Here is a 27933-nt window from a genome sequence, read left to right as displayed (position 1 = left end):
TAATTTGAGTATTGCATTCGAAAGGGGAGGCAAAGAAAATACACTTGGTTGAGTATTATATACTTTAAAGTCACTTAATTGTTCTAAAAAGCCTTTCAAATGTGTCAATGATGTCATTCATTAGCACAATGCTAGCGTGTTATGTGCAACAACGACCCAACCTGTAAGAAATCAAAAGGACATAAGTACTCGTTCATTCAACTTTTGACCTATAACCCATATTGAAGTTATACAAACTACAATCAAATCTGAGATTTGTCAACGACAATCAGGTGAAAGAGACAAGTTTAGCCGTCTAGCTCCATTGACTCCCATTCATTCTGCACTCATGGCGATCGCCCCCAGTGGAACTCTGGTGGAACTGCATCCAAAATTCGGTACAATGGGACTTGATACGGAGTGGTAAGGCTCTCCGTAGACGGGCTCTGGTACTATCTATCGTGACACGACTTTTCGTACATGGGTTTACTACCTTAGCTTTGTGATCACGTTGAACCAGCACCCACATCCCCCACGCTTGCTACGCCCCTGGTTAATCTGAAGCTTAGTGTTTCTCCATTTACGTTCAGCTATCCTACATTCTCTCTTCTGATTTGCTACTGTTGTGATATTCCTCCATGGTGTTTTAGGTTTACTGAAGTCTTTCTAACCTTGGCAGGTGCTATTATACTATATAGAGTCAAGGACCCTGAGAATATTAGAGCTAAATTGAGTAAGATGGTCTTCCTGCACACATGGTGTCATAGCTACAGCTAAGGCTTCCATAAAAAGAGTGCTGCTATTCTCATTAATTTATTTGTGGTAATTTGATGGTTTTACTGTAAAATTCACTATGATAGTCATAACACTGTCAACTTATGGATCTTTTACAGTTCAACCATGAAGTATTAACAGTTCTACCATGAACGCTTTTGATATGTTCATGATAAGTGATAATGGATGACACTGTGTTCTTTAATCAAAAGTTTGTTTTTCTGTCATGTTAAACTTTAAGTTTATATTGTCCCGCCCACATACAAACGGTGCGGAAGAAACACTGGGTGTGGCGTTGTCTTATCACCCGATGTGTTGAACACGCTGGGACAGGCACCGCACACGCTCCCTCGCTCGCTCGTGAGTCAAACTTTCCTCATATGCACTTATACTGTTCTTTTAGATTGCATCAAATTTTATCTAAGATGATTTTAATCTTTGATCTTGCAGCGCTGCGCAGATCTGGCTGAATCCTTGAATACAAACATGCCTTATGCTTAGCCAGATCTGTGCAGTGCTGATTTGCTCAAAATGCCACCAATTAACATAAGTTTGCTCTCAGCCAAAAGTTTGAAGTTGTTAACTACCGTAAATAGACCCTAGGTTGTTTTTACTCCAAAATTACACTTTAAGTCATGCACATTTTTAGGTAGGTTATTTCAACATGCAAGCAGTCCATGGTACGTCTGTTAGTCTGAACAACACTTGACAATGGGCGATAAGCCTTTATTCCAGCGTTTCTCAAACTGTGGGTCGCTACCCACTACTGGGTCGCGGAGACATGCGGGGCGCGAACTGACGTTATTTTTATTTTTTTATCTGTAGCCTGGGCCCAGGTAGCACCCGATGCCGACACACTGTGTTATTCACAGGGAAGCGCTCGTGTCAAGGCAGCTTAGTTAGTCCCGACCTAGCCTACATGAGAACGTTGTTGTGAGAGTGGTGAATTTCATCAAAACCCGGCCCTTAAAAGCGCGTCTATTCTCCGCACTTTGCGATGGTATCTGACCAAAAGGCTGTACTGTTTCACAGCGAGGCAAGGTGGCTTTCCCGAGGTAAAGTGCTGTCGCGCGTGTTTGAGCTCCGAGTCGCCTCTTCTTGGAGGAAGAGCGCATGTTTGAATCTGCAAGCACGTTCACTAATGAACATTTCTTGACGAAGCTGGCCTATCTTAGCGATATATTTGATATATCTTAGCGATACATTTGAGTTAAATGTCCAGTTACAAGGCAAAGACAAGCACCTAGCAAATAAGATTAGGCTACTGCATTCACCAAAAAAACTTGAGTAGGCTATGGGACAGGCGCCTCGATCGCGACAGTATTATGCCTTTGAGATTTCGAAATCGCTGAAACGTCTGATTGGGAGCCACTCGTGATCCCATGTATTAAACAGTAGGCCTACATCACATCCCTGCAAAGTTTATTTCAAAAATATTTCCCAACCAGCAGTGCTCAGTATGACTGGATTATGGATCCATTTAATGCAGCATGTTGGTATTTCATTGAATATATTGTACAATGCTGTAAAATGGCCTATGCTTCCTAATATGTTGCTGGAAAACAGAAATATGTGTGTTATGTATTTATTTATTATTATATCTGCAGCACCAGCTGATTTTAACTCTGTTGAAAAGGATATATTTAGAACTTGTCATTATTTCAATAAATTTGACAATTTTAAGCTTGACCTCCCACTTTCTTAGAGCGATGAGGGACAGATGGGGCTCGAGAATGCCCCCTTAATCAAAGTGGGGAATGAAAGAAAAAGTTTGAGAACCACTGATCTAGTTTGTTAACTACCACAGTCACGAGTTGGGTCGCGATAGTCTGTCATTTTTAAAAAGTGGGTCCCCAGAAAAAAAGTTTGAGAAACACTGCTTTATACCAACACAACCATTCACTGAACTCTGAGCCCGTCAACACTCCGAGCAACACTGTGACACTGGAATGAGTTAAAATGTCAAATGTGTGTCCTTGTGTGTGAGCGAGACTTGTGTTTACCATGTATTATTGAAGGTGTCCTCCACTGTCAGTAAAGCTTTAACTTTCTTGTCGTTTGCCACACAAACGGGCACACGTGTACAGAGAGAGTGAGAGAGAAAGAAAGAAGCACAATATACAAGCCCAAATCAGAAAAAGTTGGGATGTCTTGTAAAATGCGAATGAAAACAAAATGTAATAATCTGCAAATCTTGTAAACTCATATTTAGCTGCAAAAAGACAACAGACAACATATCATGTTGAAAATGACAAATTTGACTATTTCATGGAAAACATATGTTCATTTTGAATTTGATACTATCAACACGTTTCCAAAAATGCTGGGACGGGGGCAACAAAATGCTGGAAAAGTTGTGTAATGATAAAGAAAACGAAAGGAGGAATATTTCACAACTAATAAGGAAAACTGGGAATATGATTGGGTGAAAAGAGTCTTTTTTTGTACCTGTGTGGACAAATGATGGGAAATGAAGATTATGAAGTATTTGGGGAGTTCATCATCTAAAGTCCATAATTAGTGCTGTCAGTTAAACGCGTTATTAACGGCGTTAACGTAAACCTATTTTAACCGCGTCAATTTTTTTTATCGCGAGATTAACGTTCTTTTTGGTGTAACAAACTTTGTAGTTTTTTCACAAGCTGTTGCAACAACTAGTAACGTTAGAACAACTACAACACCACACTGGATCTAGCTAGACTGTGCTGCATGTACACGCCCCCTTTTAGGGGAAAGGGAGCTGTTTGGATAATGGAAACCTATGCTGCATAGAAGTGGGCAGCGAAAAGGAGTTATACTTACTAAATCTTGAAACAAACGTGAATAAAAGGCACAAAATAAGGTTGGTGTAAGAGTTATCTGTGTGTTTATGGGATTGATGTGACCATTATGTTCCTATTTTTTGCTCTTTCCAGTTTAGCCTAACAGGAGTGTCACGAAAGTACAGTCAAACTGCCCGTGGCTGAGTTCGGGAAGCTTAACTTTACATGTCATAACATCAACTAAACATAAGTCACACATTCATTCTATCACTTGTAATATGAACGTAGCCTTTTTCCTACAACTAGGTGAGATAATTGGTTATATGCCTGTATACTGAAGTTCCACAGTTAGCTAGCTAGCAAGCTAACCGTTTTACATGGGATATGGTAAGTGTAGCTAGTACGTGCTGAATGGGTTGTAATGTAGCCTACATCGTTTCGACATGAGTAAGTTACATACGCATAATTCTTTATAACTGCCGTGTTAGTAAAATTATTGAATGGCCTGTAAATGAACAACTAGATGCAGGGTTGGGTCAGATTACTTTGAAATGTAATCCATTACTGACTACAAATTACATGGCAATTTTTGTAATCAGTAACGTAATCAGGATTACCAAAAACATGTAACGTAATCTGATTACTTTAGGATTACTTTTAGATTACTTCAATAAATATGTCCCTTAAGTAAAAGACACCACCACTGAATTGATGTAAGAATTCTCATTCTATTTTTCTGTTTATTATTTCATTACATCTAAGAAATCTCTTTGCTCTGATTAAAGCATTCCTGTGTGAATTAACTGATCTTTTCCTCCAAAAATCTTAATGTAGCCCCTTGTTTTAGTGTTACCATTTACTTTGAGGTCACCAGGTCCCATTGTCTGAAAAACACATTTCTATAGCTATTCTCCACTTTGGGGGTGGTATTTTGGTGGTAGAAATTTCCCCCAAAATTGATCACTTAGTCATCATGGATGTGATCATGGATTACTATTCTCCAAACATGCACAACTCAGCTTAACCTTTATAAGGGCACACCTGGACAATGAATTTAGCTTTCGCTGGATTTTTTTGACCCAGGGACATGGCCTGAGATTGAATGACACCATGTCCATTTCAATTGTGGGGGTGAGAAAATTATTCCTTTGGGATGTTTTTCAACCAGGGGGACCTGGTGACTTTCTCAAAGTAAATGGTAACACTAAAACAAGAGGCTACATTAAGATTAGGAGGAAAAGATCAGGCAGTGTGCCGAGAGACCTGCCCCAATAGTAAATAAGTTAGTAAGTAAGTATAGATACTCTTTTGATCCTGTGAGGGAAATTTGGTCTCCCAATCCGCGAATTAGTGAAGCACAGTGAACACACAGTGAGGTGAAGCACACAATGAGCACACAGTGAGGTGAAGCACACACCAACCCGGAGAAGTGAGCTGTCTGCTACAATGGCGCTCGGGGATCAATGAGGGTTTAGGTGCCTTACTCAAGGGCACTTCAGTCGTGGATGTGGGCATGGGAGAGCAGTGCTCAACCACTTCTCCCGCCCACATTTTTTCTACTGGTCGGGGATCGAACCGGCAAGCCCGAAGCTTGTCGAATTAAAAGATAACTAGGCTATCATTAAAAAGTTGCATTGCTTGCATGATAAAATGTAATCAGGTAATCCCCAACAATGTAACTGTAATCTGATTACACAATTTTTTTATTGTAATCTGGGCTGATTATAGTTACTTGATTTTTGTAATCTGATTACGTAATCCAGATTACATGTAATCCGTTACTACCCAACCCTGACTAGATGTAACGTCAAGGTGTGATTAGGCTATCTGTCTTTCCCATTAGAATCAATGATATGTATGTTAACTTGTTTTCCGCTAAAATGGGGCGTGATGCAGATTAAATGTAGCCTTATGATGATGCGCCTTTAGTAGGCTACGTAAAGTAAAGGCATGCTGCACACACTTGTTTGGGCTTACGAGCCGGCCAAAGAGTAGATTCGTACAATAAACACCAACGCAGTTCTGAACTCCCGGTCAGCTGAATGGTGTTTTAAATGGCTGTGGACACCGATGCCGACATGAGTGCGATGCACTCTGCTTTCGACATTCATTTACTGTACATTAGATTCCATTCTTTTCAATACAACTCTGCACACCAGCATCGCACTTTGCCGCCGTGTAAATCACGATTCAGTTATATTTGGTCGACGCCTCTCCATAAAATCCATTGTTCATCCAGTGTTTGCGTGTTAAAAACTTCGGCGCTGATGTGTGTGGCAAGTGACAGTGCACCATAGACTGTAGGCCTATAAAATGTCGAAAAGTTCCTTATTTTCAACTGAACTCAAAGATAATGAATATAGTATTTTATGTTTGTTATGCCCTTTATTAGCTATATTTCTGAAGAAAATATTGTGTTGCCTCAGGTCTGCTGCACATCTTTTGAAATTTGATTTGAAATAATCAAATAGACCTACGTCTTAAAGTTAAGTTAATGAAGTAACTTGCTTTGCTTTCATTTGAATCCTAATCAAGATACACACAATAATAATTGCTTTATATTGTTAACATGGACTCCTGGAAAGTTCAGAAATGCAAAACAATAGAATTTTAATCATGTGATAAAATATGTGATTAATCGTGATTAACTATAGGAATTCAGCGATTAATCGTGATTCAAATTTTTAATCGTTTGATAGCACTAGCCATAATGTCATTGAGATATTCAGAGAATCCAGAGAAATATTTGCAAACAAGGATAGAGCTGACAATATTACAATAACAATATTGGATGGCCATGGTCTCATTGAATATTTCAGGCAAATAATGACAAAATGAATTGCACACATATTTAAATAGTATTTCTCCATAATAGAGGAAGAGTCCAGGTGCTAAAATGGCCTGTCTGCAGTCCAAACCTGTCAAATTAGTGCATTACGGGATGACAAACATGATTAAGAATACCCCATACTATTGAACAACTGAAATCTTATATCGGGCAATGGGACAATATTTAATTCTCAAAACTCTAGCAACTGGTCATCTTAGTTCCTAAACATTTACAGAATTTTGTCAAATGAAGAGGTTAAACCGCACAGTGGTAAATATACCCCTGTCCCAAATTTTTTTGAAAAATGTTGCTAGCATTAAATTCAAAATGAATATGAATATATATATATATATATAATATATATTAATATGAAATAATGAAAATGAAATGTTCAACTTTTTATATGTTGTCCATGTAGCCTAGAAATCTAGACACACCCTAGCGGCGGCAAATTAATTTGCTCAGCCTGTACGTCTAGTATCAAACCATAGGGATTTCTATTGGCTGACGCCGTGGACTTCATCCAATCACAGCGCTCTATTTTGTTAGAGAGTCTTAAGGCGGGCTTAACAGGATAACGACAGTCCTGCGACTGTGAACAACAAGAAAGGTGGCTATGGCGAACGAAGAGCGGTTGTTTGAATCGGCGTTGGCGTCAACTTTGGAGGAGTTGGACTTGTGCTTTTCTTTGAAAGTTGAGCAACACAATGCACTTAAGTCATTACTTTTGAAGAAGGATGTATTTGCCGTTTTGCCGACCGGATACGGATATGGTTGTAGCGCTGGCCTATTGCATGCCTAGGCAGTTTGAAAGACAATTCTCTGCCCGCCCCTTGGATTAAGCGAGGTGAATGGTTCGATTCCAGACTATACATTTCAATGATATAGGATGGCCCGCCAGGCTATTGTCCATGTCCTTTTTGCAGCTAAATATGGGATTTTGAGATTTGCAGATTTTTACATTCTGTTTTTATTTGGATATAACACAACGTCTCAACTTTTTCTGATTTGGGGTTGTACAGTATCTATATCTCATATAACTTTCATGGTTTCTTTATATATCAGTCATATTAAAAATCAAAATTGTATTTGTCTTCAATTGATCTTTACTTCAGCATCCTGGACGGTGGTAGCGTAGCGATTAAGGACCTTGGCGAGCATGTATTAGCCTGAAAAGTTGTGCGTTCAATTTTTGGCTTCCATCGTTCTTGAGTCCTTGAGCAAGGCACTTGTTGCTCCCAAGTTGCTCTGGGGACAATGGCCCTTGTAATATCATTGACATTCTGTATGTGAGTCGTGTTGGATAGAGGTGTCAGCTTAATGAACACATGTAAATCCTGTATTAATACATCGCTCTACATTTCTTTGCAGTTATTTTCAGGACACAATGGGTCCTCAAACCCCAAAACGCATGACAGTGCTCCTGTTAGTGCTTTTCCTTACTTGTGGACTTCTGACGTGGCTTCTGAACCTCACGGCCTCTCGGTCGCCTTGGTTCTGTCCAGCAGACGGCCAAGATCCGCCTGCAGCTGCGGAGGGCGACGTTGTGTCGGGGCGGACGGCTTCGTCGGAGAAGCCCATCCTGCTTGTCTGGTGGTGGCCCATGGGGATTCGCTTCGACTCCGCTGACTGCCTGACCCACTTCGGCATAGACGGCTGCGTCATCACCGACGACCGCTCCCAGTTCGGTGCGGCCGATGCAATCCTGTTCTTCCACAAGAGCATCGCACGGGACCTCAGCAATCTCCCCACGGCGCTTCCGCGGCCGCCTTTCCAGAAGTGGATCTGGTACAACGTGGAGTCCCCCACCAACACGGCCAAGAAGGCCGGGCTGGACAGCCTGTTCAACCTCACGCTGACGTACAGGCGAGATTCGGACATCACCTCCCGCTACGAGCTGAGCATCGTGAGGGGTCAGTCGGAGCAGTTCACGCTACCCCGGAAGGACAAGTTGGTTTGCTGGATCTTGAGCAACAGCATGACTGGCACTGGTACCTCCACAAGACTGAAGTACTACCACGAACTCAGGAAACACATCAGGGTGACCCTCTACGGAAAAGCCGCCGCTGGGGCAATTCCTCTGAGGGATGAAGACTACTACTCGACGATTGGCAGTTGCAAGTTCTACCTGGCCTTCGAGAAATCCATTCACGAAGACTACATCACCGAAAAGCTGAACGGACCAATGGTCGCCGGAACTGTGCCGGTGGTCTTGGGCACCTCCCGAGAGAACTACGAGCAGTATGTGCCCGCAGACTCCTTTATCCACGTCAACGACTTCCCGGATCCAAAGGCTCTGGCTGAGCACCTGCTGGAGTTGGACCGTAATGATGCCGAGTACAGGCGTTACTTTGCGTGGAGGCGACACTTCAAAGCGACACCTCACCTTCTGGTCAAGCGCCACATGCAGCCAATCTGCACAGCCTGTGACCACATCGCCAAGGACAACACCTTTAATGTAGTCCATGACCTCTCCTGGTGGTTCAATGGTGATGTCGAGGGGCATCACACTGCAAAAAATGAATTCTAACCAAGTGTTATTGATCTTATATTAAGATTAAAAAATCTATTTGGTATTGTTTTTAGTATGAAAAGACTTACCTAGCGCCCTCTCAAAAGATCATTTTGACTTAATTTAAGAAGACTTTTACTTATTTTAAGGAGTCTTATCAAGACAAATTTGCTCAATGCACTAGCAGACAAATTTGCATGTTTTTTGGACAAATTTGCTTAACGCACTGGCAGACAAATTTGCTTGTTTTCAAGATGAGATGTCTTAAAATAAGTGAATTTATTTTTTAAATTAAGTCAAATGATTTCCCAAGAAAGCGCTAGGTAAGTCTCTTTATACTGAAAACAATACCAACTAGTTTTTTTTATCTTGATATAAGATTGATATAAAATCTAACACTTGGTTAGATTTTGTTAGATAAGCAGTTTTTGCAGTGCAGTGGTGATCTATATAAGGGACAACACCTTTAATGTAGTCCATGACCTCTCCTGGTGGTTCAATGGTGATGTCAAGGTGCATCAGTGGTGATCTATATAAGGGACAACGCCTTTAATGTAGTCCATGACCTCTCCTGGTGGTTCAACAGGAATGTCGAGGGGCATCAGTGGTGATAAGGGACAACGCCTTTAATGTGGTCCATGACCTCTCCTGGTGGTTCAATGGAAATGTCAAGGGGCACCAGTGGTGATCTTTAAGGGGCGTTTTTCAGACAGGACTATGAAGAACGATAGGAAACAAATGGGAGAGAGAGAAAGATGGGGAGTCAGGAGGCTTACAATTGAACCCAGGGCTCCATGGGCATCTGGAATATTTGACTGTTCTTGTGAAGCATTGTTGCTGTATGGTGTAAGAGTTAAATCCAATAAAAACACTCAGCTGGGTTTGACTATGTTGCTGTTATTCTTCCAGTGCACCAAGCCTCATTTGGTTTCATTTGCACAACTTTATTTATGTATTCTTTAACCAGGTAATTTCCATTGAGATTTTAAATGTATTTCCCAAGGAATCAACTGTATTTGCAACTAACCATTTAGAATTGTACTTTGGTCAGAGTAAAATAAAAGTTGGTGTATCATTGTAAAATGCAAGTCAATCATTGACAGCAAACCAGGGGCGTCACTAGACCTTATTCACTGGGGCACGTGCCTTAGTAAAAGTCTCCAGTGCCCCAGTAACATTCTAGCGCTGCTCTCGCTGGAAACGGCATTCATGAGCGCATCTCCGTGCCTGCTTTAGTCATGACTCGAGCCTGTCACTTACCAGCCAATAAAAAACAAACAAGGAAAAAAAGAAAGGGGCCATAATAGCCAATCAGGAAATAGCACCTCTGTAGCTGGGTAAGATTGAACGCAACAACCAATGAAAATCATTCACCTGATTCTTCCGAGTGTTTCGTTGTACAGTGGAAACCACTGGAGCTCATCACATCTCTTTGAGCGCAGAGTAAGTCGTCCCCTGTTTTAATGTTACAATAAATTCACAACTTGTTTGACAGAAAATATGAGAAGTTGATCGATGTTAGAGAATGTTGCCCACATAATTAGCATCCGTGTTTCAATGCTTAGCGTCAAATTTGTAGCCTAAATTTAGCAACAGTTTACCAGCTTGTGCTCTCTCCCTGACACACACACTCACACCATGCGTAGGCTGCATGCACACATGCGGACAATTAATAATGATTTACGTATAGTGTAGAGAGAGTCCTGTAAAAGTAGCCTGTACTGTTTGTGAAGCTTTCCTTCTGTAAAACTAAACATAGCCTTCTGATAAACTATTCAGAGATGGACATCAGAAAATTCTTCCTGAACAGAGGCAGAAGGAGAGGAACAGTGAGGAGAGATGAGGACGAGGGAGATATGATAATTGCCCACATCAACGGTAACATTAACATTTATGTTAAAGTGCCAGTGCTGTGATTTGATCAAGGGTTTAATGGCAAACTTAAATAAGTTTGCTGCATTTGCAAATGTAGCCTATACACAGACTCTGTGTAGATTATAGGCTACATTTGGAAATTATCACCAAAAGTCAATATGAAGGCTTTAGTAGGCTATTTAAGCTACAAAGAACTGCAGTATTGCCAGGATGACTATAGGACCCTTGCATGGGAGGGAAGTATATCTAAATTTTGACTTTCCCTTGTGTTAGTAGGAAAGCCTATTAAATTCATGCAGTGAGTATAGGCCTACTTATGCCTATGTGTTTGGATGTTGCTGGCTAGTGGTTCTTAGAACAATTGAGGGAGAGAGTGCTGGTCCTACAGTATGACAGTGACAATAATGATTTTGAAGCTTGTAGCCTACCCGTAGGCTAGCCATTTATTTCATTACATTACATTACATTACATTTGGCTGACGCTTTTTAACCAAAGCGACTAACAACATGGTAAACAGTAAGTTTTAGAACAATTCTCACAATTTTAGGACAGTTTGAAAAAACATTAGAGTACAGTAAGAATAAGTGCGTCGGTGAGTGCTGTTTTTAACAGTTACTTGTCAGTTTAAAACGGCTGGTGAGTGCTAGGATCAGTAAGACTTGTTGTAAGTGTTGCTATGAGAGTAGATGTTCTCTAAAGAGCTGGGTCTTCAGGAGTTTTTTGAAAGTGGAAAAGGATGTCCCTGCCCTTGTAGGAACTGGCAGTGTGTTCCACCAACGAGGAACAACAGATGAGAAAAGTTCGGATTGGCTTGAGCGTACCGGTGGTAGAGCTAGACGTCGTTCGTCAGAGGAGCGCAGCGGTCTGGAGGTAGTGTAAGTCTGTATGAGGGCATTCAAGTAGGTGGGAGCAGAACCGGAGACTACTTTGTAGGCAAGCGTTAGAGACTTGAATTTGATGCGGGCCACCATAGGTAGCCAGTGTAGCTGGATGAGCAGCGGGGTAACATGTGCCCTTTTGGGTTGGTTGTAGACCAGGCGCGCCGCCGCGTTCTGGATCATCTGAAGTGGTTTCACTGCGCAGGCTGGGAGACCTGTCAGGAGGGCATTGCAGTAGTCGAGTCGTGAGATGACTATTGCCTGAACCAGAAGTTGGGTAGCATCTTGAGTCAAGTAAGTCCTGATTTTCCGTATGTTGTAGAGTGCAAAACGGCATGACCGGGCGACTGAGGCAACATGATCTGAGAAGTTTAGTTGGTTGTCAAGAACAACTCCTAGATTTCTTGCAGTCCTGGTCGGTGAAACAGACAGGGAGTCAAATTTGATGTTGATGTCGTGGTGTATGGTAGGTTTAGCTGGGATGACCAGCAGTTCAGTCTTTGAGAGGTTCAGCTGGAGGTGGTGTGCCTTCATCCATGTAGCTATGTCTGAAAGGCAATCCGAGATCCGTGCTGAAACCAGGGGGTCGTCAGGTGGAAAGGACAGATAGAGCTGTGTGTCGTCTGCATAGCAGTGGTATGAGAAGCCGTGCGAACGGATAATCTGTCCCAAGGAGGTGGTGTAGATAGCAAAGAGGAGGGGGCCCAGCACTGAGCCCTGGGGGACCCCTGTGGTGAGATGGTGAGATGTGGTGAGATGGTGAGGATGCAAATTTCATATTGCGAGCACATTTCTTTTTTTTTTATGTATTAGGAGTTGGGGGCCTGTGCCCCAGCAAAGCTCTAGGTCTAGAATCGCCCCTGCAGAAAACATGCACCACTTTCCACCGTTTGTTTGCACATAGTCAATCATTCATGTGAATGCCGTGACCTCAATAACTGCCATTAGAGATAGACCTGTTTATTACACAGCTTTTCATAATACTGCAGAATGCTCCATTCACTTGGATGTGCCTTCCCAACGTCAGGACTTATTTTCAGATAATGGTGTTCTATACATTTTCCATCACGCATCGCCTGTGAATGTGTGTATGTTACAGGATACATAGTCAGTCAGTCATGTGAATGTCATAACCTCCATAACTACCATTACAGTTAGGCCTGTGTATTGCCTGTGAACGTGTGTATGTCACAGGATACAGTGGGCTGAGCTCAATGGCGCCATCAAGTACACAGGCGCTGTCCGCACCGACACAACGCGGCTCTCTGCAGCTGCAGGTGAAAATAACGGATGTCGTGATCTCCGGGACAGGACGTTCTGTCGTCGTGATGACATCTCCTCATTCTCAATGCAATGTGTGGTGTGTCTCATGTGAAAAGCTGGTTCTGCTCCTCTTGGTTTGGCTCAGTCGTTATTTGTACTTTTTTTTTAAATGAAAAAAAAAAAGTTGTGGTGTATCTCATATGAAAAGCTGTTGCTCTTCACCACTTTATCAACAGGGTCACTGTATTGGTGAAGGAGCACATAAAGACAGAAGGAAAGTTTATCTTTCAGGGTCCTGACAAAAAAGTTAAGACAAAAAATACTTTTATTTTAAAGGCAAGACTACTGTATTTTGTAGATAATTTTGATACACTAAGAATTAGGATATTATTAATTTTACTTCAAAATAAGCAACGCATTTATGTATTTCCGCTAGGGTTGGGTATCGTTTGGGTTTTATCCGATACCGGTGCTAAATCGATACTTTTAAAACGGTGCCGGTGCCGAAACGATGCCTGAACCGGTACTTTGTTTTTAAAATGTTTTAAATTAAAATGGTCTAAAGCATGAATTGCTTTTTTTTATTGATGAGACAAATTTGAACATGAAATTGAACTGTTATATTCAATTTACTATCAATATCTCATTGCTCTTATGAATAATACATTTAAATGTCAAAACAGCTTGCCATGCATGCACACACAATGGTAAGCTCTGTTTACCCAAGGTTTGCCATAAGGTATGTTAAAACCGCTTGCCATAAAACTGCCAGGTCATGGACAACGGCATTTGCAAGCAAGCTAATCTAACAGGGACTCTACTTTCCAGTTAATTCAGTGTGTTCCCAAATGCTTCAAGAAATTGTATGTCTTAACCCATAACACGCAGTAGTTTTGAACATGTTAGGCTACATGTCGGTGTTGAAGTGTTAAGATTCCCAGCGCTAGCCAAGTAGGCATTTTAACAGCAACTATGGCTATGCGCTAACACCAGTCAGCTGAGTTTAATTAGCGATAACGTACGGAGATGGTTTCGTAGCCTCTTTGACAGCTCAGTGACATCGTATGTAGCCTACATATTTGTTTTTGCCAGCTAACTTTTAACATGATCTTCATATTCATTGTGATGCTATATGGACCTCATGCACATGAAAGATTAATATCATGCCATTATGTTGTTTAACACACCGTTAAATAAAGTTTTCACCTCACAACTTTGCTGATAACATTTCAAATAAATGTCAGTTAGCGCATTAGCAAGGATATTGTGTATAACGTATAGCCTATTGTTGATGTTGTTTCATAGCCTTTTGCTTGTGTGTAGTTAGGCCCACTGCTAGATTTTGACAGGAGCTCGCGATATCGTTTTAAAGTAAGCTACTTGGGCTCACGCAAGCTGTCAAACACTGTACACTCATGTGGTGCACCCCTCTGGTTTATACATCCAGTGTTTATCATATGTTAGCTAACTGTATCTGGATGCTGTTGCTATCAGAGCAAGACGTTAGAGATGGCGCATGACATGCAGTGATGCCTCGTATATATATATATATATAAAAAAAAAATAATAATAAAAAAAAACGCTATTTAAGCACCGAAATCCACGTTGTTATTCGATGCAGTTACTACCGTTTGTGTCGGCACCGGCGCCATATTAGAACCGTGTTTCGGTGCCCAACCCTAATTTCCGCCCATCCCTGCTGTGCATAAAACATGTAATATCTTTTTTGGCCTCTTGGGGATGTTGGTTTCACACATTATAGATGTAAACTAGACGCCCAGTCCGGCACATTTTTTCCACAAAAATAAGTCACCCTTGTCAAATTGTGTTCATTTCCTACTTTGTTCCTGCTTAGCTTCAGTAATTCAGCAAAGTCAGGGTATCTGCTGGTCTGGCTGCTGGCTAAAAACAAAAGGTGAAAGGCATATATGATTCTAACTGTCTCACTGAATTGCATTATGCACACTCAATTCTCACTGGTATCTGCTAGACAACAAGTACCAAAACATAATTAATTCATAGATTTCACATGTAAAATACATTTTATACAACCCCACCCCCATCTTGCCTGTTCATAATTCTGAGAAATTCTTGAATTGTGTGCATGCGTGCGTGTTTAGGTGTGTGTGTGTGTGTGTGCGTGCGTGCATGTGCTTGTGGGTGTGCATGTGCATGCATGTGTACATATCTACTGAAGTGGTCATGCTGATTCAACATCAACAAGTGATTCTAACAACCATAATCAACAAGTGATTTCATGGGTTTATTTAACCTTTTATTTTACCAGGAAGGTCCTATTGAGACAATGGCTCTCCTGCCATGGAGTCCTGGTCAAGACATCAGCAATTTTATGGGTAAATGTCAGCTTAGAACAGCGTTTCTCAAACTGTGGGTCGCGACCCACTATGGGTCGCGGAGACATGCCAGGTGGGGCGCGAACTGACGTGAAAAACAGGAGTTTTTTTTATTTTTATTTTTTTATCTGTAGCCTGGGCCCAGGTAGCACCCGATGCCCAATGGACACACTGTGTTATTCACAGGGAAGCGCTCGTAAAGGCAGCTTAGTTAGTCCCGACCTACATGAGATTTTGAACGTTGTTGTGAGAGTGGTGAATTTCATCAAAACCCGGCCCTTAAAAGCGCGTCTATTCTCCGCACTTTGCGATGGTATCTGACCAAAAGGCTGTACTGTTTCACAGCGAGGCAAGGTGGCTTTCCCGAGGTAAAGTGCTGTCGCGCGTGTTTGAGCTCCGAGTCGCCTCTTCTTGGAGGAAGAGCGCATGTTTGAATCTGCAAGCACGTTCGATCACTAATGAACATTTCTTGACGAAGCTGGCCTATCTTAGCGATATATTTGATATATCTTAGCGATAGATTTGAGTTAAATGTCCAGTTACAAGGCAAAGACAAGCACCTACCTCACCTAGCAAATAAGATTACTGCATTCGCCAAAAAAACTTGAGTAGGCTATGGGACAGGCGCCTCGATCGCGACAGTATTATGCCTTTGAGATTTCTGAGCGAAATCGCTGAAACGTCTGATTGGGAGCCACTCTTGTGATCCCATGTATTAAACAGTAGGCCTACATCACATCCCTGCAAAGTTTATTTCAAAAATATTTCCCAACCAGCAGTGCTCAGTATGACTGGATTATGGATCCATTTAATGCAGCATGTTGGTATTTCATTGAATATATTGTACAATGCTGTAAAATGGCCTATGCTTCCTAATATGTTGCTGGAAAACAGAAATATGTGTGTTATGTATTTATTTATTATTATATCTGCAGCACCAGCTGATTTTAACTCTGTTGAAAAGGATATATTTAGAACTTGTCATTATTTCAATAAATTTGACAATTTTAAGCTTGACCTACCACTTTCTTAGAGCGATGAGGGACAGATGGGGCTCGAGAATGTCCCCTTGATCAAAGTGGGGAATGAAAGAAAAAGTTTGAGAACCACTGGCTTAGAAGAATCTAAGCATATTTTTGATGTATATGCAATATTTCGTTATATGGTCTTGTGGGGCCCCACCGTCGACCTCAAGGTTAGGCCAGGGTTAGGGTTAGGATTGGGTGCCTTGAAGCCAACGGTGGCAGCACTGCCTTGAAGTCGACGGTTGGGGCCCAAAAGACCATCAAGCCAATATTTCCATATCGGGAATTCCACCCTGGACCACTGTCCTCAGCTTGAACCACTGACCTATCAGTACAATAAATGTGTTCCAGTTTCAGATATACGTTTCAGATATATACGATTCCTTGTGCTATAAGAAGGGGATCTCTCACACTGGTCAAAAAACAAACCAGGCCTATTTCACAACACCCAGCAAGGTGAGATGAGTCTACGGCACGGCACAATTGGCTTGAGGCAGTCGCAAATGCGCCTCATACACACAATCTGGGAATTCTGGGAAACAATCTGGGGATTTATGGCAGAATGCAATATCAATTATTATTATGATTTTTTTTTAATCATGTCAGTGGGGATGTGAATTAATTTAGCAGACGGTGTGTTGTTGAGCCATTTCCAACCCCTAAAATAATGATTTATTTTTTATTTTTTCAATTTCATTACAATAAAAAACAGTATTTCAACACCAGCTTCTGAATGGGTTTTGTCAAAGTACAGTCATCATTTTGTTTACAGCTAAGAAAAAACCAAACACATTTATAGCCTATTTACCATATCTCTTTTTAATAAATTATCCAAGAAGGTCCAAAATACAATAGTCTATATAACGCAGATCGTCCTCGTCCAGTGGAGGAGAGTAGTACTGTCCTCTGCGGAATCTCGTGGTCTCAGTCACAGGCACGGTCGTGTGTGCATGTGAATTCGAGTCGCGTCTCAGTGAAACTCGATGAGGTACTCGGGGTACACCTGGTTGCTGTCGAACACGACGAAGATCTTCGGCTGGCCGGCGTCGTCTACGCAGCTGTCGTAGACATTGGTCAGCGTGCCATCCTTGGAGGGCGGGCGGCAGAGCACGCTCGTGCCCACCGCGTACTCGCCGACCAGAACGCGGGCCAGGAACATGCACCGGTAGGGTGTGGTTGCCGCCACCGCCGAAGCCGACTGGGGACCGGTCAGCAGGCCGTGCGTCTGGAGGCTGAGGAGGTGCGTCTGGGAGACCTCGCAGAACTTGCTGGAATACTTGGCGTCTCTGGCAAAGTATGAACCTGTTTGTGTGTGTGTGTGAGAGAGAGAGAGAGAGAAAGAAATTGTTAGTCGATCACATTAGTCTAGGCCTAGCAGAACTTGGAATACCTGGACTTGGACTACCTGGCGTCTCTGGCAAAGGAAGAACCTGTTTGTGTGTGTGTGTGTGAGAGAGAGAGAGAGAAATTGTTAGTCGATCACATTAATCTAGGCCTCGCAGAACTTTCTGGAATACCTGGCGTCTCTGGCAAAGTACAAACCTGTTTTTTTGTGTGTGTGTGTGTGTGTGTGTGTGTGTAAGAGCGTTGAACAAGCTGAGCGATGAATTTGGTTTAACTTTCAAAGTGCAACTCGAGAGTATCCTATTGTCAGTTTAGGCAAACCATTTGTGTTACTTAGGAATGAGATACAGTATAACTTATTATGGTCTGAGCGTTACGCTTAGCGCTGCCGCTTCGTTATTTCCAGTATGATCGCCTTACCTGACCTCACTGAGATCATGAAAGATCCCCTGGCATATATACTGTAATAAAGAGTAAGGGGTTCCCCGGAGTCTTGGCTAAATTCCTAACCTGGCCACCTAATCATCGCCGAACTCTCCACCTCACACACATTACGTGCATGGTGAGTGTTCTGGTACAAAATGGTTGCCGTGCATCACACAGGTTGGTTAATGTTTTAGAAGCCCCCTTCACTGTAAAGTGCTTTGGGTACCATGAGAAGCAGATACATAAATGTAACGTGTTGTGTTGTTCTACTCAAAAACACACAACCCTTATCTGGACAATGTGTGAATTGCATCTTGCATAACACTTCATCTTTAAGAGGTATAGCACTGTAACTGAAACGGCATCTTACATAACACTTCATCTTTAAGAGGTATAGCACTGTAACTGAAACTGCAAGTCCAATGTGGAGTTTTTTTTAATTTTTGTTTAAAACTACTAATAATGGGGTGACGGAAAGTGTGTTTGTGTGTGTTCGGTGGGGGGGCGGCAAGATGTCTACTCTACTCTCGCTCTCTCTCAGGTGCCGTACGTACGTACCTTTGCCGTAGACGTGTCCGTGACTCCCGGCGAGCCGCCAGTCGAAGTTGAACATGCAGATGGCCTGGACGTTGCGGGCGGACGTCCCGTGGAACAGCATCCTCTCCTGCACCTCCGCGCCGCTCTTTATCCTCCGCAGCTGCTCCCGCTTCCTGTGGAACAACGTCAGAGTTCTCCTGTCACTTTTGGGAGCTAACGGCTATTTGGTTCTGCCCACTTCAATGAGCTATGCTAAGCTAGGCTAACGGTGGGTGAGTTACTGCACACACAGAGACGAAAAAGGGTATGCATCATCTTATCTAACTCTGTATTTTGTTCCTTTAATGCAACACAACACAGCTCTTTTACCATAAAGTACCACAATATAGCTCTCTTACATTAAAGCAACACAATACAGCTCTTTTACCTTAAAGTCACTCAATGTAGCTCTTTTACCTTATTAGAGCAATAGGGCACAATGTCGTTCCAACACCTTCAAAGGATAAAATCAAGAGCTTATGAAGATGCATGTCTGGTGTTGGGACTGGGTTCTCCCTGTCCGCTAAACAGGTATACAGTATGTAGTAAAGTGGTGAGTCCCTGTCCGCTAAACAGGTATACAGTATGTAGTAAAGTGGTGAGATGCGGAATTCCCACATTGTGTTACTTTAATGAAGCGGTCAAACTACCGGACCAGACCAGAAACCAGTACTGATACGTAATACGATGCGTAATAACTATTAGAGATGCACCAATCCAACTTTTTCAGCCCTGAATCAGTCTCGACTATCGATCCAATACCAGTGGGTTTTTTTTTTTTTTTTTTTACTTTTGTTCTTATTTGTTTTCCATAGACGTTCAAACATAAACCAGCAAAAACATACATAGAAAAAGACACACCCGATACCAGTGTTTTATAGCCTGGCTAACGTTAAACCCCATCTCATTGAGATGGGGTCTGGGAACTACACATTCATTTTCTCGTATTTGAAACGTGGTTTACGATTGCCCAGAGCCATTTATTGGGCGCTACGAATGTCTATCAAATGCATCTGTACGTAGCTCATAATGGCTTCGGTGTGTCGTCATCGTCTTGCTGTCCCCCCTCCGTGCTGTGATTGGTTCCTTCGTTGAGGTGAAAACGAAGTCCATAGAATCCAGGCTGTCTAGCAGCGTGAATAAAATTGCGCGCGTAAGGCAGCATGGGAAAACCCAGGTCTTAAGTCTGTCCATCCTGCAGAAGAAGTTTCAATCTGATACCAGTGTTTTACTTAGATGTGGTAAGAGCAGTGGTGTAGCCTAGTTAGCTGTAGTGGGTACACTGTGGTGTAGTCTAGTTAGCTGTAGTGGGTACACTGTGGTGTAGTCTAGTTAGCTGTAGTGGGTTTACTGAGATGTAGTCTAGTTAGCTGTAGTGGGTATACTGAGGTGTAGTCTAGCTAGCTGTAGTGGGTATACTGTGATGTTAGCTGTAGTGGGTATACTGAGATGTAGTCTAGTTAGCTGTAGTGGGTATACTGTAATGTAGTCTAGTTAGCTGTAGTGGGTATACTGTAATGTAGTCTAGCTAGCTGTAGTGGGTATACTGAGGTGAAGTCTAGCTAGCTGTAGTGGGTATACTGTGGTGTAGTCTAGTTAGCTGTAGTGGATATACTGTGGTGCAGTCTAGTTAGCTGTAGTAGGTATACTGTGATGTAGTCTAGTTAGTTGTAGTGGGTATACTGAGATCAACCCCAAATGTTAATACCTATCCTTGCCTATTTTAAGTGGGTATATTGAGATGGTGATGCTTTTGAAGTGGGCATACTGCGTAGTCCTGCGTATCACATAGACTACACCACTGGGTAAGAGTCTGTCCAACCAGCAGAAAAAGCATCAATCTGATACCAGTGTTTTACTAAGGTGGTAAGAGTCTATGTCCAACCTGCAAAAGAACTCCCACAGGTCGCTGTTCTGTATGCGGTGGATGGAGCGGATGGTGTTGCTCATCGTTCTCTCATAAAGCTCTTTAACCTCCTTAAACTCGTGGCTGTCCTGGCTGAGAGGGATGAGCTGGAAAAACAAACAAAAACAAAAAAACCATCACCAAGAAGAAGGATTTTCACAAACAAAGAAACGATCAACGGTAGCTGCTGTGATGGAGTGAATCTGCCAATGACGACATGTTCCTGGTTTACGATTCACCATTAAATACACTGGCCCCTAGTTCACCATTAAATACGCTGGCCCCTAATTCACCATTAAATACGCTGGGCCCCTAGTTCACCATTAAATACGCTGGCCCCTAGTTAAATACGCTGGGCCCAAGTTCAGCATTAAATACGCTGGGCCCCTAGTTCACCATTAAATACGCTGGGCCCCTAGTTCACCATTAAATACGCTGGGCCCAAGTTCACCATTAAATACGCTGGGCCCCTAGTTCACCATTAAATACGCTGGGCCCTAGTTCACCATTAAATACGCTGGTCCCTAGTTAAATAAGCTGGGCCCCTAGGTCACCCTAGTTCACCATTAAATACGCTGGGCCCAAGTTCGGACCCCTAGCGCACCATTAAATACACTGGGCCCCTAGTTCTCCATTAAATACGCTGGGCCCTAGTTTGGTAGCAATATAGGTAGTGGGAAGCTACGTCAAGGTGGGGACTCTGAAATGGACGATACCTCTCCGGTGAAGTGAAGTTGAATAAACCAATCACATGCAACCAGTGTTAAATTCTGATCTATCTATCTATCTATCGTATCTATCTATCTATTGTATCTATCTATCTATCCTTTATTAATTAACTATTAATTAACGCTCTGGCCACAGTGTGCGTATGCACTGGCGGCAAAATACCCCTCAGACTCACACCCATAATGCGCAGAGCCGTGAAGTGATTAGACCATGAAGGGAAACAGGAGGACGGAAGACTTTCAAGACTTTTCACGTCTGGTACCCGGCCTGGGTCAACAGTTGACTCCTACAACAACCTGTCAGTGGCGACGTTTTTTTTATCGTTCAATATATACTGTATACATACAGAGAACATAACAATATTGTTAGATTTAGGATTAGAATTGGGTTTAAGTGTTTTTAAGTGTTAAGAATTGATCTTCTACTGGTCCCAGTTCCATGCCACCTTTTCCAAAGCCTAAACCAAGTCCCAAATAGACAGTGAGTCAAGACGAGACGAGTCAGACAATATAAAGGTGCATGTCTGGTGGTGATGACGCGGAGATCAACACCAACGGTCACATCTGGGTCAGTATGTGATGGTTTAAAAAAAGTTTTTTTAATGGTGTGTGACATATGTGAACATGTAGCTCTGTTCTCAAAAGGCTGCATTCAAAACATTCCCTATGTTAGTACAATACTGGTAAAAAAAAGCTTTATGTCAGTCCTTTTGGCTAAAAGCTTCAGTTAAATCTAAATGTTATGGCAATGCACATGTGTAATGGGAGGTGATTGCAAAATCAATCAATCAATTACAGTTAAATGTACCTGGTACGGCTCAGTTGAGTTTACTGCCTCCCAGTGGCTGGGTACAGGTACTGCAGGGGCATCACAGATGGACCTGAATGAAGCCCAAAGAAAAAACAGCAGTTGTAGCAACAGTAATATTATCTGAAGCAGTGGTACTAACATTAGCAGGTGTAGTAACAGTAATATTATCTGAAGCAGTGGTACTAACACTAGCAGTTGTAGCAACAGTAGTTCCAAAGAATGTCTAATAAGGGGAGAACTTTCACTCTCTGAAAACTTCTGAAGGTTTCTGAACTAGTTGCAGTTCCTCGTGAGGGCGCTCACAGGCGAGTGCAGAATGAATGGAGGTCTATGGAGCTGCACCCCTCAAAATACACTTTTTCTCAGGATATCATTTTATGTTTAGTATTTTTGTCCATTTGTATGTTGCATTCGAAAGGGGGGGGGGGGGGGTCGCTCATTTGTTCTAAAAAGCCTTTAAAAAATGTCAATGACATCATTCATTAGACGAATGCTAGCATGTTATGGGCAACCATGACCCAACCTGTAAGAAATTGAAAGGACATAAGTACTCATTCATTCAATCGATATTGAAATTGCAGGAACTACAATAAAATCTGTGATTTTTCAACGACAATCAGGTGAAAGAGATAAACTTTAAATTTAGCCGTCTAGCTCCATAGACCCCCATTCATTTTGCACTCGCCCACGATCACCCCCAGTGGAACTCTGGTGAAACTGCAACCAAATTCGGTACTAGGGTCTTACAGTTTCTCGATTGCTAAAACACAATTTCTGAAACTTCTGCTCCGTTTTCTTAAAGCATTAAACACAAAACCTCAGCTTCAAGCACTATTTACAAAATTTTTACACATGTTAGTGTGTGTGCTTCACCTCACTGTGTGTGTGTTTCACTAATTCACGGATTGGGATAAATGCAGAGACCAAATTTCCCTCACGGGATCAAAAGAGTATATATACTTATACTTGCTCTCTGAACTGGCTTATATTGGTTTTGTCACATCATTTGAAACAAGTGTAATCAATTTTGAGTGGTTGTGTTTAATCAATGACATGTGTATGTCTATTTCTATTTCATTTTTGCCACTTGCGTGTACCAGTATGGATGTGCATTAGAGTGCAGAATGTGTTTTGGAAATGAGAATGCGTTCAAAGTTTTGCTAAAAAAGTGAGTTCTGCAAATTGTGTTTTACCATGTACCATTCTTCAGCCAATGGGTTTTAGTGTTTTAGCAACTCAGCCAATGGATTTTAGTGTTTTAGCAACTGAGAACTTTCTTCAGCCAATGGGTTTTAGTGTTTAGTGTTTTAGTGTAGCAACAGAGAAAGACTGTAATAGGAAGTGAACAGGCTGTCCGTAGACGGGCTCTGGCATTGCAATCTGTGGCAGTGGTGCTGGCATTAGCAGTAGTAGTGGCAGCGGTCGTCGTCACCTGAAGCTCGTCACAGACTGCAGGGCCCTCTTGACAGCGCGCTGCTTCCCCGTGGACAGGTTGGTCTGCTTCATGTCTGTGTATCAGAGGAAACAAAGGAGACAGCTAGTGTAACGGAGGCAGACTGAGCTAGCGTGCTAACCTTAAGAACGCTTCTAACCGCTGAGTTGGAAGCCTGGGCTTTTAGCTCAGTGGTTAGAGCGTTCGTCTTCCATGCCTGTGTGTGTGTGTGTGTGTGTCAAGGTGGCGGTTCAAGGCCCATGAGCGGCGAACCAACCGACCTTGTGACACTAGTGATGGGCAAATGAAGCTTTTGTGAACCACTGAACCACTGCAGTGTGAAGCTAGTGACACTAGCTGAAAAAAAAAGATGGCCGCCACACATACATTTTTCAACATAAGTCCTTAAGTAAACCAGTATTTTTGGTTGCATATACTGATTTGGGAAAGGACTTTTATGTTGAAAAATCTAAATGTGGTGACCATATTGGATTTTTTTTTCATTAGTGTCGCTAGCTTCACATCGTCTTTCAGTGGTTCACCAAAGCTTCATTTGCCCATCACTAGAGACACTGCCCCCTAGTGCAAAACCTATAGCAATACTACAACATTTCTATAGTAGTTCAAGTCTATGATGTTCAGTAATACCTCTGTAATACCTCTGTAATATCCTTACCCCTTATAGTACAGTCTTAGGCGGGGTTCACATTAGCCAGCGGCAAGCGGCAGGTTTCCTATTGTTCTCTATGGTTCAGCAGTGGAACGGTGGCAACGCTGGCGTAACGCTAGCGTTGAGCAAGCTGAGCGTTGAACTTGGTTCAACTTTCAAAGCGCAACGCGACCGTATTCAATTCACAAACCGTTTGTGTTGCTTAGGAAAGAGATAAAACGTATTATGGTCTGAGAGCGTTGCGTTACATTTTCCGCTGCCACTGGCTGATGTGATCCTCGCCCTATAGTACAGTCTTATGGTATCTCCAAACCTGTGAAATATATTCTGTAAGTAAGAAATTTTAGACCACAGATCCAAACCTTTAAAATCTATTCTGTAGGCGTATTTGTGAGTGTGGAACTCCACACAGCCATGGCGATTCCGGTTGTAACTCTGTTCGATCACGTAGCTGTTCACAGACGCCGCCGCAAACGGATCAGTCTACAGGTGACAACACACGTGATCAGAGTCATATGGTCTTCAAAGGCAGACACACCAACAGGTCCGATTGGCACAGAAAATGAGGCAGTAATACACTGCAAAAACTGTGTCAACAGCAGACATGTAACGGGACACAGACAGATAGATACAGATAGATACAGTAGATAAATAGATACTTTATTCTTCCTGGTAAATTCATCAAAACCAACCAAACAAACACACAAACAAACACACAAACAAACAAAAACCTCCACTCACGCCAAACATGTGCCAGTGGCCACACTCTGCCAGGTAGAACCAGGCCCAGTTGGGCTCCGAGGTGTCCATCTCCTCCACGCCATCGCCGCCCCCAGCCACCTCCTCCGCCACCGCTATCGCCTCAGCAACCGCCGCGACACTCCCGGGAGACGCCAACATGCTGCCCCCCAATCACCTGAGAGAGACCAAAGGCCAGAGAGACACACACATACACACACACACTCAGAGAGATGACGCGGCACCAGAGAGAGTGAGAGTGTGTGTGTGTTTTAGGGTCACCAGGGTGTGTGATGAGACAGAGTAATCCACACAGAATAGTGATCTTAGTGACTTCAACGACCCATGAGCGACCTATCAGTAATCACATGCCCTTCATAATCTTGGCTATTCTAAAGATCTAAGCTATTTCTAAAGATTTGCTGTATGAACAACAATGCATCTTAAACTTTACTATGTACTGTATTATGTCTTTTAAGTTTACATACCACAATGACAATTTGAAGCAATCAATTAATCAAGCAATCAATAACATAGGATAGGTTACAAGTCTGACAGTAGGCTTGACTTGTCTTCAAGATGAGACTGCTAGATGGCGGGTCACTTGCAACTTAATAAAGATACAAATATATAGGCTTCCATCAGACTAATTTAAAGTTCAAGCGAAAAAAAATGTTTGTAGCAGATGTCGATTAGGCTACGGCGCTGCTACGCTTTCATACAATGTGTCGAATAGATAGAACATCATTTACATTCTATGTTCCATCACAACACAGACACGTTGTGACCAAGGCAACACAACACAGAATATAGTATGCAACAATGGTAGTAACAACAACTCTCAGCAGATTTTAGGATATTTTGGGTATTTTTTTACTTTGCCTCAGACCGGAAAGTGTGCTATGTGCAAAAAACAGCAAATTTACCGTGTTGACAGGCTAGCATATGTTGCAGCCAGTTCCTGGTGTCTTGTAGCCTACCTGTCCAGTTGACAGGTCATATCTGTGTCATCCAAACATCTGGATATTCTCGTCAGTATCCGTTTCGCTTCCACACTCATTCTCGTTTTCCATGAACACGGTCTGACATCACTCCTCCCTGCCCTTGAGCGTGTTTACTTCCGTAAGTCTGTTTGTCTCTGTGTTCTGGGTCTGAAAGTGTTGTAGGCTACGCAGGCCTAAACAAAGAACGAGAAAGAGACAAATAGAGAGAAGGAGAGGCAAACAATCCACACCCACGATGCGGGTGAGCGTAGTGCCCGAATGAAACAAAGATAGGAGAGGTTGGGAGTGATTTTAATGATAACTACTAGACGTAGCCTAACCTTACGCCTAACGTTGCTGAATCGCCAGGCGGAAACTAAATTATCCAACGCTCCATTTGGATTCACAAAGCGGTTAAATGGCAACGTTAACAACAATAAATCAAGAGAGCAGGGTCGAAGGAGCGACCCTATACGAGGCACAAAAAAAACACAAGTCAAACACTAAGGCAATGACAACATGGCAATGGACATCTAGGACAAAAGGAAAACGCGAATGCATAAAGCAAATGACTGTGGCAAAAGCGGAAACAATAACGACAACTTTTTAATCGACAAGACTCGTGAATCTGTAGAAGATACCATACGGCGACGGAACTTAATTTCACTGTAAACTTCGGCCATAAGATCTTGGACACTTCCTGAACTGCCTCTGCCCCCGGCTGTGTCGTTGGCGCTGGTGATTGGTGCTCGCCACGTCACTCAATGGGCGAGGAATACTGTAAACTGTAAGCCGTGGAATGGATTTCAATGGTATCAGAATGCCAGTGCACTGTGTCACACACTGTGAAAGAGGGAAATTAATTAAACTAACTAATTAAACTATGACAGAAGAAAAGAAAAAAATCAGACTATGATCTTTGCTACTTATATAAAATAACAGACAATGTTTAAATCTAAAACAATTATCCCCTGGGAAGAAGAGAGTCCAATTTATTATTTGTTGTGATTACTTATAATAACAATATAATATATTTTTCATATGCCAGTGGTCCCAGTGAGCTACAATGCTAGGTCTAGGGGCATGATCTATATATGCCAGTGCTCCCAGTGCGCTACAATGCTAGGTCTGGGGGCATCATCTACGTATGCCAGTGCTCCCAGTGAGCTACAATGCTAGGTCTGGGGGCATCATCTACATATGCCAACTGGTGCTCCCAGTGAGCTACAATGCTAGGTCTGGGGGCATGATCTACATATGCCAGTGCTCCCAGTGAGCTACAATGCTAGGTCTGGGGGCATCATCTACATATGCCAACTGGTGCTCCCAGTGAGCTACAATGCTAGGTCTGGGGGCATCATCTAAACATGCCTTTTTTCCTCTTTTTTCCAATAGCCCAGATAGCTGGGAAGGAATATGTGAAAAATCATGAAGATTGGGCACTTCTGGATAAGTTTTTGATTTCTGGCAGGGTGTTAGGTATAGGCCTAAGGTTTTCAAAAATCCATGGATACAAGTTGGGGTGGCCATTTCCATGTTAAATCTAGTATCATCGTCATATTTAGCTCATCAACTGTCAATATCTCTGAAAAATTCATTGAAATATCAGGTCCCTAGACCCATATTTTACCTCTAAGGTATGCTTTTCTTTGTTGATTGGACAGGTCACTATCACTATAGTGTCAAAAATCACATATTGTGACCAAAAGGACCATTGTTGAGGCCTTAAATAAACACAGTGTGCCCAAAAAGCGTTGCAATATGGCCGCCAAGTGGGGACTTGCCTAAAAGGAATTTGCTTAAACATCATGTATTTATTCAAAGATTTTTGGTTTCACTCTTAATCATTATTAGTACAGCCTCCCTCACACTTGCACAATGTGGTACAGGCAACAGGCAACCACACAGCCACAGTTGAGGAGGAGTGAGCATCCCTTGATGGCATCTTCCAGATCTGTCCAATATGGCACCCAGACTTTGGTTCTGTCATTCAATTCCCAACCCCACTCACTGGGGTCTGGAATCTCTGGAGTTTTGGACAGGGACTCACTGGGTGAAAAGGCTCT

General features: G+C 42.4%; 2 protein-coding genes across 6 annotated transcripts; one reads left to right on the top strand and one right to left on the bottom strand.

Moving 5' to 3' along the window:
* The first annotated feature begins 1036 nt into the window (after nucleotides 1–1036).
* Nucleotides 1037–13301, top strand: LOC121719516 (4-galactosyl-N-acetylglucosaminide 3-alpha-L-fucosyltransferase 9-like). 3 transcript variants are annotated; one of them, XM_042105233.1, is made up of 3 exons: nucleotides 1037–1113; nucleotides 7717–8853; nucleotides 9296–9746. In XM_042105233.1, exons 2-3 carry the CDS (start codon nucleotides 7733–7735, stop codon nucleotides 9300–9302), a joined length of 1128 nt encoding a protein of 375 aa, XP_041961167.1. In that variant the 5' UTR covers nucleotides 1037–1113; nucleotides 7717–7732; the 3' UTR covers nucleotides 9303–9746. The 3 variants fall into 3 exon arrangements, 2 of the variants coding, with proteins under 2 accessions (XP_041961167.1, XP_041961168.1); XR_006034269.1 differs by lacking the exons at nucleotides 7717–8853; nucleotides 9296–9746 and adding an exon at nucleotides 13111–13301 and having other exon boundaries at nucleotides 1043–1113; XM_042105234.1 differs by lacking the exon at nucleotides 1037–1113 and having other exon boundaries at nucleotides 7296–8853.
* Nucleotides 13302–16918: 3617 nt separating this feature from the next.
* On the bottom strand, nucleotides 16919–26590 carry LOC121719538 (protein mono-ADP-ribosyltransferase PARP11). 3 transcript variants are annotated; one of them, XM_042105266.1, is made up of 8 exons: nucleotides 25811–26590; nucleotides 24888–25062; nucleotides 24509–24629; nucleotides 23477–23552; nucleotides 22042–22114; nucleotides 20485–20612; nucleotides 18582–18733; nucleotides 16919–17555 (listed from the first exon to the last, which is right to left on the bottom strand). In XM_042105266.1, exons 2-8 carry the CDS (start codon nucleotides 25044–25046, stop codon nucleotides 17224–17226), a joined length of 1041 nt encoding a protein of 346 aa, XP_041961200.1. In that variant the 5' UTR covers nucleotides 25047–25062; nucleotides 25811–26590; the 3' UTR covers nucleotides 16919–17223. The 3 variants fall into 3 exon arrangements, with proteins under 3 accessions (XP_041961200.1, XP_041961202.1, XP_041961201.1); XM_042105268.1 differs by having other exon boundaries at nucleotides 25865–26590; XM_042105267.1 differs by lacking the exon at nucleotides 25811–26590 and adding an exon at nucleotides 25373–25782.
* Between the last annotated feature and the right edge of the window lie 1343 nt (nucleotides 26591–27933).

This window comes from Alosa sapidissima, chromosome 9 (assembly GCF_018492685.1).
Source record: "Alosa sapidissima isolate fAloSap1 chromosome 9, fAloSap1.pri, whole genome shotgun sequence".
NCBI lineage: Eukaryota > Metazoa > Chordata > Actinopteri > Clupeiformes > Clupeidae > Alosa > Alosa sapidissima.
This window is presented reverse-complemented; position numbering and strand designations above follow the sequence as displayed.